This window comes from Erinaceus europaeus, chromosome 10 (genome assembly GCF_950295315.1).
Source record: "Erinaceus europaeus chromosome 10, mEriEur2.1, whole genome shotgun sequence".
NCBI lineage: Eukaryota > Metazoa > Chordata > Mammalia > Eulipotyphla > Erinaceidae > Erinaceus > Erinaceus europaeus.
The window spans coordinates 75,968,143-75,984,734 of record NC_080171.1 but is presented as its reverse complement, the minus strand read 5'-3'; the positions used below and the strand labels follow the sequence as shown (position 1 = coordinate 75,984,734).

At 37.6% G+C, this 16,592-nt stretch overlaps 1 protein-coding gene across 4 annotated transcripts in view; it reads left to right on the top strand.

The window, feature by feature from the left end:
* Positions 1–16,592, top strand: part of RFX3 (regulatory factor X3) — a 351,181-nt gene that overhangs the window by 252,553 nt on the left and 82,036 nt on the right. For all 4 annotated transcript variants that reach the window (XM_060199778.1, XM_007525730.2, XM_060199779.1 and 1 more), the window contains 2 exons: positions 9,382–9,503; positions 11,407–11,519. In XM_060199778.1, the coding sequence (XP_060055761.1) occupies positions 9,382–9,503; positions 11,407–11,519 (235 nt within the window). The remainder of the gene's footprint in view (positions 1–9,381; positions 9,504–11,406; positions 11,520–16,592) is intronic.

Here is a 16,592-nt window from a genome sequence, read left to right as displayed (position 1 = left end):
GTGGTGTGTGGGATGGGGCCTGTGGCTTTGGAAGCTGTAGGATTAAAGAAGAAAGGATGACAAGAATGAGAAAAAGAAAAAAAAGAAAGAAAAAGATAAGAAAAAGAACAGTAATAAAAGAGTGGTGAAAGGAGTTTATTTATTTATTTTTAATTATTTAATTAGCTATGTGGGGTGGGGTGGGGGGGTTGGCTACTTAGAAAGAAAAAAGGCCAGAGGTTTCAGAAGAGAATAGACTTAGAATGAATGATACTCCCTGGTGGGACAGGAATTTGGTAAAGAAAGAGGCTCAGCAGGGGAGCCTTCTAGGAGCTGGTCCCCAGGGACTGGTTATGTGGGGTGGGAGGGGAAGGAGGTGCGCTTTGGGATTAATAATTAAAAAGAAAAAAATTTTCCCTTTTTTTTCTACTCTATTTTTTAACCCAAATTAAGTTATAGTCACCTCCTTGGTATCACCGCTAGGACCCCTTATTGACTGGTCTACTAAAGGCAGAAAATCCTACCGTTTCCAGAAGATGTGGTCAGAGCTCAAGCCACTAGCAGCTTCTCAGTCCGCCATCTTCTGGGGACCCCCCCCCCCCCGCATTCAGTAATTTTTTTTAAAAATCATCTCTGGTTATTCCAGTTAGGATTTAAATAGTGACTATTTTATGAAAGGAGGTAAAAAGGCAGGAAATCTAACACTGTATTTCAATGCTGAAAAGTTCACTTGGACTATAACTAGAGTTAAGATAGGTTGAATTACTATAATTAATATAATTTTTTAATCCTGCAAAAATCCATTTATATATAGTCTTTGCAAAACAATAACCACTGTAATGTTTATTTCTGACAAATGAATATTCAGTTAAATGGTCCAGGAAGTGGTGCAGTAGATAAACCATGGAACTCTCAAGCATGAGGTCCTGAGTTCTATTCCCAGCAGCACATGTACCAGAGTGATATCTGGTTCTTTCTTTCTCTCCTCCTATCTTTCTCATTAATAAATAAATGAAATCTATAAAAAACATGTTGAATTAACATTTAGGCACTCTTCTCATGTGTTGAGATCAGATGATGATATGATTGAATGTTATGTTGAGCATTCACTCATTCATCCATTCAGAATGATTTCCTGTAGTTCAAATGTAATTAATTAGGAAAAATCAAATAAATTTCTTATTTTATAAAAGATGACTTTTATTTAATGTTATTATATACGTACTTCTTAAAAATTGAACTCGGTGAATTTGTATCAAGCCAAGATGCACATATATACTAGTGTCATAGAAGAAGCTACATAAGAAGCATCTTGGAGACTTCTTCAAATTACTGTTTCCTAAACCCCCTATTTTCATAGATTTTGTCATATAGATCTAGAGCAAGCCTTGCTTTTTCTTTTCTGAAGTCTACCCAACACTGATTTTGTCATGTTTCAAAACCAAATATAAGACGGTACCATCTATAACTATTTTCCAAGGAGATTTATACTCACTATTTTGTCTATATTTATATATTTGCTTAGGTACCTAATTTTTGGTGTCAGGTCTCAAAATCAGAGCCATGTGCATGTAAAACATGTGCTCAGCTATGTCCTTGTTTAACTTACTTTTAAGGTGGCTATTCCCGATCGCCTGTTAAACTTCTTCCTCCTTGCAGGGAAGCTAGTGTTTTCCAAAATACTGGGGAAAATTAATACCTAGCCTTTCCCAGTCTAATATTTCCAGGTTCCAGGATTCATTCTAAGTAACAGCCCTTCATTAGGCAATGTAACACAGGTACCTTACTGCATGAGTTTTTACCTGGAACAAAGAGAAAAGCAGAAATTTGCACTATTACAAGGTTCTCTCATACAGACTCACCCTAAGACTGCTATTGTAATAGTTGTAGTCATGGTGGCAGCAGTAGCAACAGCAATAGCAGTAATAGTCATGTTTTTGTTGCCTTAAGTTTGTTCTTCATGACACGACTCTTTATAGCATAGTCCCCTCCCAAATATGTCCCTACAACATTTTCTGAAGAAACACAAGGAAAGATTCTTGCTTATAGAGGTCCTACTAACAGATCGACTCAAAATGGGTATATATAGTACTCTCTTTGCCCAGTCTAATCAGTCTACTTTTCACTTTGCTTGCCTTGCTCACATTGTTAAAATAAAAACACTCATTTACCTGTCCCAACTACTTGTCACCCTTCATCTCTGTAAAGTGATATCTGGTACATATTGACCTGCAAGATTCTCGAAAAATTACCAGCTTTCTTCCTTTTTTTCTACTAGTTAATCTTGATGCATTTTCCACTTTCTATACAATGTAGTATACCTCTAATCAGTGCTTCCCACTCAATATCATTATTATTAGCCATAATCACACATTAATTATAATGCTTTGTGATTTTCAGTGCTAATTAAAGATGTAATAGCTCCCCATAGGAGCTTCATTGCCTGTCTTTCTAAAGAAGCAGATATTTTTGCTTAGAGAATACAGACTGGCAAGCAGAAAACTTCAAGTATAGACAAAACAACTCTTTTGTGGTTAAATGCCACATAACCTTGATATTTGTGCCTATTTAGTATACTAGATACTGCAAAGATCAAAGGTGATTTAGCATAACATGATTTCTAATATTATAGTTTAAACAGCTGAATTCTATAGGAACTATTTCATATAGAAAAATATATATAAATGCATATAAACTATAGGTATATAAAATAAATATATTATTTATAGTTATATAAAATATTTCTTCTTAATGGTAAATCATCCAAATCCTTTTTAACTACTTTTTTTAAAAAATTTTATTTATAAAAAGGAAACATTGACAAAATCATAGGATAAGAGGAGCATAACTTCAATCAGTTCCCACCACCAACCTCTGTATCCCATCCCCTTCCTTGATAGCTTTCCTATTCTTTAACCCTCTGGGATTATGGACCCAAAGTCATTATGGGATGCAGAAGGTTGAAGGTCTGGCTTCTGTAATTGCTTCCCCACTGAACATGGGTGTTGGCTGGTCAATCCATACTCCCAGCCTGTCTCTCTGTTTCCCTAGTTGGGAAGGGCTCTGGGTAAGTGGAGTTCCAAGGCGCATTGGTGGGGTTGTCTGTCCAGAGAAATCTGGTCACATCCTGCTAGCATCTGGAATGTGGTGGCTGAAAAGAGTTAACATACAAAGCCAAACACATGAACAATCATGAACCTAAATGCTGGCATAGTGCAAATGAAGTGTTGAGGGGGGAGGGTACTCCATTTTGTAGATAGCTAGTAGGCATATTTTAGTTATATTTCAAAGGGCCTGTAGCTATACTAGTGTTTGTTTGTTTTTCCCAGAGTCTGAAATCTCATATGCAGGTGGATCCTAATTATTGTCTGGGGAGATGGTGTCATGGCTGGGAAAAGGACCAGAAAGCTTGATCAAGGAAGAGAGTAGCTCCCTAATATGGGAAAGAGGTATAAATATTGTTGACTGTAAACCCCATCAATTTGATGTGATCTGGGGCCCATAATTAACTTAGGAGCCTGTGTGACCTCTGCATCCCTCTAGATCTGAGCTCACATTGTGTGGTCATCAGTAGGAACATTCCATGCTACCCCAGTATCAACTCATCTTCCTCATGTATAGCATAGAGTATGTTGTCCATCCTCCATTCAGAGGATGGAACATTCCCTACTATTGTTGATCAAAGTTGAGGTCCTATGGGGGCCCACAAAGGGGTCTATTTTGTTGTTCCTGGTAGAAATGACCATTAACAATGAAGAGAGGGATTTATTTGAGATGTAGACCCATCATGTCTGTTTGGGAAACTCAGTACTCCCAATTAGGGCCACAGCTGGTGTAATGGCCTGATAGTGACTAAAGAGTCATCGTTAAAGTATGCCAGTCTCTTGCTTTTATTCAGCTTTTGCAGCCCTTGCTTTGCTGATGTTAGCTTTGCAGTGAGTGAGAGAACTATAGTGGGAAATAGGTGAGGAGGGTATCTAAGTCTAAGTGGAAACTATTTCATTATGAACTTGACACTGACTCACTACAGGCAATTGTGTATTTTTGCTTTCAGCTATATATTTTGCCCTAATTAATGGATACATGTAAACATATGCTCTATCTTTTTTTTTTATTTAAGAAAGACAGTAACAAAACCATAAGATAGGAGGGGTACAACTCCACACAGTTCCCACCACCCAATCTCCATATCCTATCCCCTCCCCAATAGCTTTCCCATTCTCTACTCCTCTGGGAATATGGACCCAGGGTCATTGTGGCTTCTGTAATTGCTTCGCCGCTGAACATGGACGTTGACTGGTCAGTCCATACCCCCAGTCTGGCTCTCTCTTTCCCTAGTAGGGTAGGTCTCTGGGGAAGCGGAGCTTCAGGACACATTGGTGGGGTCTTCAGTCCAGGGAAGCCTGGCTGGCATACTGATGGCATCTGGAACCTGGTGGCTGAAAAGAGAGTTAACATACAAAGCCAAACAAATTGTAGAGCAGTCATGGACCTAAAGGTTGGAATAGTGGAGAGGATATATTATCATATCATCTGCAAAGAGTGAGAGCTTGACTTCTTCCCTTCCAATCTGTATTCCTTTGATTTCTTTCTCTTGCCTGATTGCTATGGCAAGAACTTCCAACACTATGTTGAAGAGTAATGGTGACAGTGGACAGCCCTGTCTAGTCCCCGATCTGAGGGGGAATGCTTTCAGCTTCTGTCCATTGAGTATGATGTTGGCTGTAGGTTTACTATATATGGATTCCACCATCTTGAGGAATTTCCCATCTATTCCCATTTTTTGTAGAGTTTTGAGCATGAATGGGTGTTGGATCTTGTCAAAGGCTTTCTCTGCATCTATTGAGATAATCATGTGGTTTTTGGCTTTGCTTTTATTGATGTGGTGAATGACATTGATTGACTTATGGATGTTGAACCAGCCTTGCATTCCTGAGATGAATCCCACTTGGTCTTGGTCGTGATGAACAATCTTTTTGATATTCTGCTGTATCCGGTTGGCCAAGATCTTGTTTAATATTTTGGCATCTATGTTCATCAGAGATATTGGTCTATAGTTTTCCTTTTTTGTTGTGTCCCTATCAGGGTGATGTTGGCTTCATAGAAGGTAGAAGGGAGGGGGTCGGGCGGTGGCGCAGTGGGTTAGCGCATGTGGTGTAAAATGCAAGGTCCGGCGTAAGGATCCAGGTTCGAGTCCCCGGCTCCCCACCTGCAGGGGAGTCGCTTCACAGGCGGTGAAGCAGGTCTGCAGGTGTCTTTCTTTCCCCCTCTCTGTCTTCCCCTCCTCTCTCCATTTCTCTCTGTCCTATCCAACAACAAACAGCATCAACAACAATAATAATAACCACAACGAGGCTACAACAAAAGGGGGAAAAAATGGCCTCCAGGAGCGGTGGATTCATGGTGCAGGCACCGACCCTAGCAATAACCCTGGAGGAAAAGAAAAAAAAAAAAAAAGAAGAAGAAGGTGGAAGGGAGTGTTACTGTTTCTTCGATCTTGTGTTAAAGCTTTAGAAGTATGGCTGTTTCCTGAAGGTTTTGTAGAACTCGTTTGTGAAGCCATCTGGTCTAGGACTTTTGTTGTTGGGGAGATTCTTAATAACAGTTTCAATTTCTTTGTCTGTGATTCATATGCTCTATCTTACGGGACCTGGCCTATATCTTGGTTTTGTGACTTTGTTAGGAAGTGAACATCCTGGAATGAAATTAGAGAATACCATGACAGGAAAGGTCTCATCTGAGTGATGAGGGTTAAGGGTTGGCATTCCATGCCTCTCTGTACACAGTCTGAAGTGAAGCATGCTGAGATGGTACTTCTTGCATTGATTAGGTTGGAATTGGTGGATGCAATATCATTTGGTATGAATTGAGAGAAACATGCTGGGAAGTGAGCCCCCTCCCCAGAGGTTACAAACTAATAGGAGTGTAATAAACACCATTCCCACCACCAGAAGACTATTCCATCCCATCCCTTCCCCCCTCCCCACCCCATGAACTACTTTTTAAGGTAACTCAATGAAATCCACACTCCACTAACTTAAATGAAGAAACATGGTTAAGCATCTTTAGCCAAATTTTGTTAATGATAAAACATTATACCTGAAAGAAAAAGGTTAAAATCAATTGAAACTTTGAATGAATTAATGAGACACTAACCTAAGTATATTCCCTAATGATAACATCATTCCAGTCTTCTGAAACAGAATGGCTAGTAATGGCTTCCCCACACGAATATATATATTCATCCCCTAGGGTGATTCTTTGAAGAGGAAAAAAATAAGAAAAAAACATTCAATAAATGTTCATAAATGGTACTTCTAACATGACAGAGTACTAACCCTTCAGTCATCTCTTGGTGCTGCAGCTAAAAAGTCTTTCATATGTTTTTTTCAAATAAATGAAAGAATAAGTTTGAATTGTTTTATTTTCAGAAAATAACCAATAGGCCAATGATGTAAGATCATCAACGAATGATATCATGAATGAATTCTGTTGTACCTTTTTTTTTTCTCTGTGAAACAAGTTGCCCTGACATTTTTTTCCACAGGATTTTACTATATGCAATTACTATTTTTATTTAAGTTGCAAAAAAACAGCATGGAGCATTAATTTCCTAAGACATCTTGGGAATTCATGTGTGCACTATTTCACCAGGTGCATCCATTTTATATAACAGAACTTTCTTTTTCCTTTTGCATTGCAGTATTCAGTTCTTGCATGTGATGGTGCTTGGGGATTGACTTGAGACCTCTCTCATGTAGATTCTATGCACTACTGCTGTGCCTTTCCCCAGCAGGTTCTTTTATTTTATATCAGTTATCAGAGCATAGGCACCTTTCATGTCTTACTACAGATGGAAACCTATCTTCATTGTTCTTTATAATAATTTCATATTAATGATGCAAAGAATGGAAGGACATACCATGAGTGATGGCATGTTATAAGGAACTTATTATAGATTTTTGTCTTAAATTCTTCTGTTTTTCTAAATTTACAAAATGAAGAAAAATAAACAAATCTTACAAAACTAAGAAATGATGGTTACTGGGCCAGTGAAATAGCTCTGTTAAATGCTATAGTCTCTTTCACTCCTCTCTCTGCCTCTCATCTCTATCTTAAAAAATTAAAAAAAAAAAAAAAAAAAGAGGTTACTGTTTGTTTCTTATTTTGTGTTTGTTTATCCTTGCAAACTCCCCCAGGCCTTTTCCAGCCTGTGGTATTTCCTTCCCAAACAGTCTTTTCTTTATACCCATGCTTCTGATGCACATGGTCTCATTCTTAGCAGTATGGAATGTTATAAGATAAATGCATAAATTAAGCTTACTTTTGCTTTTTGTTTCCTTTTTTTTTTCCCCAATTTTGCAAGCTTGGTTTGTAGATAAATTTTTACATATGTTTTGCTCCAAGCTGATGCTCTTTGTATGTGCAGATTTGAATGGGAGTCAAGGGAGATGAATGTACTCAGATGCATGGAAATCCAATGGAAATATGAAAAACATTGTGATAGAATGTCTAGAGGGAGTCATATTTGGGAGATATTAACTAATCAAAAGTCATTGGTTATCATTTCTCAAGCCCTAGATATTATTGAGTTGAGATTAAAGTCTCAAACTATTTAGAATATTTCTCCCTTGGCTTATTGGCCATTGAAAGCCATGTTCAGTGTTTTATTTTCTTTTAGTTTCTTTTTTTAATTTTTTATTTATTTATAAAAAGGAAACATTGAAAAAAACATAGGGTAAGAGGGGTACAACTCCACACAATTCCCACCACCAGATCTCCATATCCTATCCCTTCCCCTGATAGCTTTCCTATTTAACCCTCTGGCAGTATGGACCCAAGGTCATTGTGGGATACAGAAGTTGGAAGTTCTGGCTTCCGTAATTGCTTCTGCACTAAACATGGGCGTTGACAAGTCGATCCATACTCCCAGCCTGACTCTCTCTTTCCCTAGTATGGTAGGGCTCTGGGGAAGCGGAGCTCCACGACACACTGGTGGGTTGTCTGTCCAGGGTAGTCTGGTTGGCATCATGCTAGCATTTGGAACCTGGTGGCTGAAAAGAGAGCTAACATGCAAAGCCTAACACATTGTTGAACAATCATGGACCTAAAGGCTTGAATAGTGCAGATGAAGAGTTGGGGGGTTCTCCATTTTGTAGATAGCTAGTAGGCATATTTTAGTTATATTCCAAAGGGTCTGTGGCTATACTAGATTTTGTTTTTGTTGTTGTTATTGTTGACTAGACTATCGGATAAGAGAGGTACATTTCCATAAGTGCCCACCCCAAGAGCTCCATATCCAATCACCTCCCTTGATAGCTTCCTTATTCTTTATCCCTCTGGGAGTATGTACTCCAGGATCATTATGGGGTACAAAAAGTAGATCTGGCTTCTGTAATTGCTTCCCTGCTGAACATGGGCATTGGTAGGTCAATCCATAATCCCAGCCTGTCTCTCTCTTTCCCTGTTGGGGCAGGGATCTGGTGAGGCAGGGCTCCAAGACACATGGTGGGATCTTCTGCCCAGGGAAGTCAGGTTGGCATCATAGTATCATCTGGAACCTGGTGGCTGAGAAAGAGTTAAGAATAAAGCCGAAAAAATTGTTGACTAATTATGAACCTAAAAGCAAGAGTATTGCTGATGAATATTTGGGGTCTTCGTTCTGGAAAAAGCTCATAGGTCTATTTTAAGTATATTCCAAGGGGCCCATGACTTTACTAGCTATTGCCTGCACCTGACATCTAATATGGACCCAGGTTTTTGTCTGGGGAGATGGTGTCATAGTTGGAAAAAGGACTAGAAAGCTGGACCAGGGAGGAGAATAGCTCCTATAGGACCTTGTCCTCAGTATGGACCAACAATGGTAGGGAATGGTCCATTCTCCAAAGGGAGTTTGGATAACATACTCTACTTACCGCCTGAGGAAGATGGGTCCTGAAATTAGTGCAGCCTGGAATGTTCCTAGCTGTGACCACAGAATGTGAGGTCAGACCTACAGGGATGGAGAGGCTACATAGACTCGTGCTGAATATGGGCCCCAGATCAAATCGATGGGATTTACAGCTAACATTGTTCAGTGTTTTAAAAGTTTTAGCTGTGGGCATCTTTTCTGCTACTCCCCAAAGTAATGCCTTGTAACTCTTTCATTCTTAGGTAAATTTCTGAACCTTCTAAAATGGATTTCCTGCTTAAGCTCTCCTGCTTTTTTTAGTTTTCACAATGAGAAAAAACAAAAACAAAAAAACTTCATCCTAACATTATGAAACTCTCAAGGAGAAATTCCTACAATTATTATGAGACACTAAAGAAGATAGAATAATATTTAATGCCTTGGGAAGTTTGTGTAATATTTAAAAAGCTAGGAATAATTTGTTTTATTATTTTTCCCATCTAATATTTTAGGTACAAGCCAATGCAGAAAGTGGATGGGGTTGCAGATGGTTTCACAGGAAGTGGTCAACAGACAGGCACATCTGTTGAGCAAACTGTAATTGCCCAAAGTCAACATCATCAACAATTTTTAGGTATGTTAAGGCATAATTTATATTATCTGCTACTAGAATTTTGTAAATGGGGAATGAGTAGTGTTTTCTCCATATGTGATGTCTGTTACAAATATTGTTAATTTCTTAGAAACACTTTAGTATGTGCCAAGACCATGCATATTACATGGTAGTTCTAGTTCATTTCTATTTTATTCATGTTCACTGGACCTTATTTTTTAAATTTTCACATATGTGTGACTTTTAAATATATGTGAATTTAAAAAGCTCATTGCTATAAAATAGTTTTCCAGACATTATATCAACTGGGCTTTAGTGACCAAAATGTACTTACTTTCAGTAGTAACTTCAAGTACCAAAGGAATTTTTTTTTAACATATAAACTAGCATATGTCTGGTCATAGATGAAAAAGAGTTGGATAACCTTTTTAATAGTAATTCATTATTCTAAATTGATTACATATTTACTGATTTATAATTTTATTAGATGTTAGGTATGTGTCTTGTTACATTAAAAGTTAGGACATAGAACTCGAACAATTTGCATATTCCTGGAATTGTCAAAGGCACAAAAATTGCACTCAAATTGACAACTTTTCTAGAAGCAAATATACATGAGTTTTGTACAATGTAACCAAGTAAATTAAACCTATCAGAGTGTGTGTATATGTGTCTATATGTACTTTCTAACAAAGAACGCAAATGGACTTTAAAATTTACAATAGCTACTAAAGTTGAAAACATTGTAATCACATATCTCAAACTAGAGTCCTCAGGCATATTTTTGTGGACCCTTGATCTCTTGAGAAGAATTTTATTGTTTTGTGTTTTTTTTTAATTTTTTTATTATCTTCATTTGCTTATTGGATAGAGACAGCCAGAAGTTGAGAGGATGGGAGAGAGACAGAGAAACATCGGTAGCACTACTTCACCACCTGTGAGCTTTCCCCATGCAGGTGGGGGCCAGGTGCTTAAACCCAGGTTCTTGTGCACTGTACCATTTGCACACAACCAGGTGCGCCACCACCTGGCCCCTTGTTTTGTGTTTTCATTCAACTTAGAATATGTTTTTGTAACATGTCTTCTACATTACATAAAAGATTGGGATGAACATGGTCCTGCAGTTTTGGTGTCCACATTTATTTGAATCTATGGTGAAACAGGAACCAAAGTGTATTGCATTAATTATCTAGAGCTAATGAAGAAAGACCAGACACACAGAGAGAGTCATTATGTAAATTACACCTTCAACTCAAAGAAAGTGCTTTATGTGGAGGCAAGTTTCATAACTTAATTGAATATATGAGAATAATAGGAGAACCAATCACTATGAACTACATCTTGGTATAGGCCTGTCAATCCAAAAGATCCTATGCTACAGCAGTCAGTACTGATTCATGTTTTTGAGATGTAATTTACAGGACAACATCACCTATCACATCAAATTAATGTTTTTCAATTTTATGTTATTTTTTGCATTTTTATTTTGTACCTTTTATGATTGAATAAGAGATATGGAGATAATAGACAACATGATTTTGAAGTTAGGTCTGTTTTTTTACATACGTAAGTATGATAATTAAAAATGAAATACTGAATTGACACTGGTCAGCTCAAGATTTTTCTTAGAATAGGGAAGCGATATTGGCAAACCCTGTGATGTGTTATGTCCAGTATAACCATTATGAAATTTTAATTTTTACAAAAAAAAATTCTTTTGGCAGTCCCTCTATTCTTTTGGATTGATGATGTTGCTAGGTTTTATTTGCAACATTCGACTCTGGAGAGTTCTTGCTCTTTGGACCTCTGACCTTTACTCCCTCCCCCCTTCCTTTTTTTTTTATCTTAAATTTTCCCTCATTAATCTGAAATTGGCAACACCAGCAATAGCTCTGTTTTCTTTGTTGTGTTGTCATGTTAACAGATGCATCTCGAGCACTACCAGAGTTTGGAGAAGTTGAAATCTCTTCTCTGCCAGATGGTACTACCTTTGAGGATATCAAGTCACTGCAGAGTCTTTATCGAGAGCACTGTGAGGTAAGTCTTTTCATACATAGTATGAGTACATAGTGATGCCATTCACTTCTGAAGGTAAGATAAAATTAGTTCATATTTCTTTAAGCACTAATATGTCACTTCTTCATCTCTGTGTGAAAGTGGAGAAATTAGGAATGCAGGAAAGGGAAAATAAATTTTACCCTCATCTTCTTAGCCTAGCCTAGTATGGAACTTTTCATGTAGCAGCTTAGCCTCTAGTTTTACCTAAAGAAATGCACACAATGGGTGAAGTGGTAAATGTATATGATGACTTATGTCATTTATTTATTGTAAAGAAATCTTATAAGTTTAGTATTTATTAGGAATTTAAATAAATATGATATAATGTACATAGTAGAATAGTATTCAAAATATGTTATCATACTTTAACCCCAACCAAATCTCCCTAAACCAAAGCCCCTTATCACCATATCAAACCCAGTTGATAATGTTGTTGGATCTTGAGTGAATGTCTTTCCATCCAATATTAGAATACATTCTTAGTGCTTTCTAGCCTTTAAACTTTCAGATTTCTGAGAAAGTTGGTAGTTTTATGGAATTGTTGCTAGAGGTAACTCTTTGTTGTTGGATTGTTTGTTTGTTTGTTTGTTTAGCTGCTTTTAATATACTCTCTATCCTCAGTCTTTGCCATTTTAATTATATTCTCTAGTTAGTTTAGATTGAGTTTTGTTTTTGTTTTGCTGTTAAAGCTTCCTGGTTCTGGGGTTTATTTTATTCAATTTGGGGAAATTCCCAGTTATTATTTGTCCAGATTATCTATTTTCCTTCCAGTGCATACATAATATGAATGTTATTGATCTTACTATTTTCTTTTTCTCATAACTCTCATATTACCTTGATTATTTTATTTCCTTTGACATTTTCCTTTTTCTTTCTTTTTTATTAGTGATTTAATAATGATTAACAACCTTGTAGAATAAGAGGAGTACAATTGCATATAATTCCCACCACCAGAGTTCCATATCCCATCCCCTCCATTGGTAATTTTCCTATTCTTTATCCTTCTGGGAATATGGACCAAAGATCTTTATGGGGCCCAGAAGGTGGGAGGTCTGACTTCTGTAATTGCTTATCTGCTGGACATGGGCATTGGCAGGTCGATTCATACCCCCAGCCAGTTTTTGTTTTTCCCTAGCTGGGTAGGGCTCTGGAGAGGTGGGGTTTCAGTGCACAAGGTGAGGTCATCTATCCAGGGAAGTCAAGTTGGTGCCATGGTAGCATCTGCAGCTTGGTGGCTGAAAAGCATTAAGACATAAAACAGAACACATTGTTTAATAATCAGGAACCTAAAGGTAAGAGCATAGAAGATGAATTAGGGATCTTCATTTTGAAAGAAGCAAGGAAGTCTATTTCCAATGTTCCAATGGGCCCATGATGATACTAATTTTTGCCTGTGACCCACATATAGCATGTAGGTGGGCTAAAAATATTGTCTGGGAAGATGGTGTCAGAGTTGGGAGTAGGATTAGAAAACTGGATCAGGGTAGAGAGTAGCTCCCAAATATGGGAAAAGTATATAAATACCATTAACTATAAACCCCATTCATCTGACCTAGGGCCCATGTCTGTTTCTATTTTGCACAGAAGCCTGTGTAACCTTTGCTTCCCTATCAGTCTGAGCTCATATTCCATGCTTACAGCTAGCAATATATTCTAGGCTACACTCATTTCAGTACATCTTTCTCCAGTGGCAGAATATATTGACCCAGGCTCCCTTTGGACAGTGAAATAGTTTCTACCATTGTTCTATTTTTTTAAATTCTTTCCTCTACCCTTTCTCCCAGTTCACCACTTTGACCTTTGACTTCTGTCTTTCTATAGGTGTTCTGGTGCGTGCATGTTTGTGTGCATTTGTGTCTTATGCCTTGCTATTTTCTTTATCTCTCTGATTTCTGTATGTCTTAACCATAGTTTCACTGACTTTGTTGAGGTTTTCTTCCATTTAACTTAGATGTCTTTTGAAGTTGTGTTTTTCTTAAAGATGCTACCTTAATCCATTGGTGCAGTTATGTAAACTTCTGTTAAAATGGCTTCTGGATGTATTAAAAAATACTTTATGGATTCCTTTCAGGGATCACTGAAGCTCTAGTTTTATTTTTGTGGTTAATTAGGGCTTCTTTTAGTATTTTCCATTTCTTTCCCTTCTCTCTCTCTGAGTATCAAGCACATGAATTATGCGTTGTCTCCATGACATGAATCCTGTCCAGGCCAGCAAGCTAATGTACCTGTAGCTCATCTGTTAGTAATGGGTGAGAGAGGGATAACAGATTTCAGTGTGTTAAGTGTCTCTGCTTTTGAAAGAGGAGGATTTAGAACAGAAGTAACTTTACACAGGAGCTATTTGTGATCTACTTACTAGTAACAGATAATCCTTTGGATTTCATGGACAGTCCTCTTTACTGCTCTCAGTACAGTATGCAATAAGGAGTCTCAGCTCATAGCATCTACTGATCTTTGTTCCCACTCTAGAAATAACAGCTGCTTGAGTGAATCTGAGTGTTTGTCAAGGATGCTAGATTAACAACCAAGAGCTGGTTATCTCATTATTAGCAAATGTTGTGCTAGAAGTGTTTTTGAACATACCCTGCCAGTTTATTCCAATTCTTTCTTAAGCAGTAAAAGACAGTGTTCATTCCTCTTAAATACTGTGCTTTTTCCAATATTCAAAAATTTCTGGTTAGGCATTCAGTGTTTAAGGGAAAAAGATCTCTCTACATGAATAGCATGTCTAAAGATTTACATAAAGAATTTTCAAGTGTCTTTGTCATTTATGTTTCTGTAAATTTTGCTTTAAGCAAGCTAATTGACAGAGACATAATTTGAATTTTTAAGTATCACATAGCCATTCATAATGTAAGTTAGAGTGTGACTATTGGCATTACTAAGGAATGTAGTGTAAGACTATTCTAATTGAAAATCTCTCCAATAACCTGAAAACAGTATTTGTATCATAAAGTTTAACTTGCCAACTTTAAATGATACTTTATAGGGAGAGGTTGAGCCTTCCTTAAATAAAATAAAACCTTCCTGGTAAATGGCGGTCTGTTGAGTGGTTCACACTTATTAAAGTTATGCCATCTCTTATGAGGCAAAGTTGCATATATAAAACAGAATGTTTTTTCTCTATAAAAAGGAAATACTGACAGAACCATAGGATAGGAGGGGTATAACTCCACACAGTTCCCACCACCAGAACTCCATATTCCATACCCTCCCTTGATAGCTTTCTTATTCTTTAACCCTCTGGGAGTATGGACCCAAGATCATTGTGGGATGCAGAAGGTGGAAGGTCTGGCTTCTGTAATTGCTTCTGCACTGAACATGGATGTTAACAGGTTGATTCATACTCCCAGCCTGCCTCTCTCTTTCCCTAGTAGGGTGGGTTCTTCGGAATCGAATCTCCAGGACACATTGGTGGGGTCATCTGTCCAGGGAAGTCTGGTAGGCATCATGCTAGCATCTGGAACCTGGTGGCTGAAAAGAGAATTACCATATAAAGCCAAACAAATTGGTGATTAATCATGAACCTAAAGGCTGGAATAGTACAGATGAAGAATGGAGGGCTGGGTCTCTGTTCTGTAGATAGCTAGTAGGCATATTTTAGTTATATTGCAAAGTGCCTGTGGCTATACTAGTTTTTTTTTTTTTTCCTCTGAGCCTGAAATCTCATATGCAGGTAGATCCAAATTATTGTCTGGGGAGATGATGTCATGGCCGGGAAAAGGACCAGAAAGCTGGATCAGGGAAGAGAATAGCTCCCAAATATGGGGGAAAGTCTATAAATATTGTTGACTGTAAACCCCATCAATTTGATGTGATCTAGGGCCCATATTCAGCTTAGGAGCCTATGTGACCTCTGCATCTCTGTAGATCTGAGCTCACATTCTGTGGTCATGAGTAGGAATGTTCCAAGCTGCCCCAATTATCAGAACCCATCTTCCTCATATGTAGCATAGAGTATGTTGTCCATCCTCCCTTCGGAGGATGGAACATCTCTACTGTTGTTGATCCAAGTTGAGGGCAAGGTCCTGTGGGGGCCCACAAAGGGGTCCATTTTGTGTTCCTGATAGAGATGACCGGTAACAATGGAGAGAGGGATTTATTTGATGTCTAAGCCTATCATGTTTCTTTGGGAATCTCAAGACTCCCAGAATAGGGACCCAACTGATAGGGTGGCCTGATAGTGACTAAAGAGTCTTCATTAAAGTATGCCAGTCTCTTACCCTTATTAAAGTTGTGCCATCTCTTATGAGGCAAAGTCACATACATAAAACAGAAATTTTTTTCTTAGCTTCCAGACTTTTGAGGTACAGGTGCTGAGCCTTTAGTTCTGTAAATAGTTTTTTACTCTAAGATAGTAAAATATTGTTTTAAATTATATATGGCTGTATATAGACTATAATATTTCTGTAAGTGGATGCACAGATGATTTGTATGTATGTGTGTGAGAGAACAAGAGACTCCAGATCACCAATATATTTTGTATTCTGACCTCTGCTATACCCCAAGGCCTCATTCATAGAATTCCTGAGCTCCACAATCAAAGCCACCTCCCTGCCTGCAAAGATATTACGCTTTATTACTTGTTAACTTATCTCAAATGTGTCTAGTGAATCCATTTCAAAAGAATAATTTGAAGTCATTTCATTTGAAGAGATAAATAGATTTAGATGCACTGTGTCCTTCTCTTCACATTTTCTAATTATATGTTTTCAAGAAAGATTGATATACCTATTTCGCCTATTTCTTGGGATTCTCCCAATTTATCAAAGATACTATGTAAATACCACTAGTTTCATTATGAAAGGTAGCATACAAATAAAATTTTATACACCAGTTTCAGCAGCTGTACTTTTCTCTTTCAAAAGCAAAGTTGTAGATTAATGTATATAAGATAATATATAAAGTATTGTTAGTTGTGTCTAACATTTGCATCTTGCCTACATTACAGCTTAGGAAGCAGCTCTAACAGTTTATACCTTAAGATTTTGTCAGCCACGTATCTTTTGTTGAACACCTGGGTTGTTTCCAAGTTTGGGCTATTACAAATTA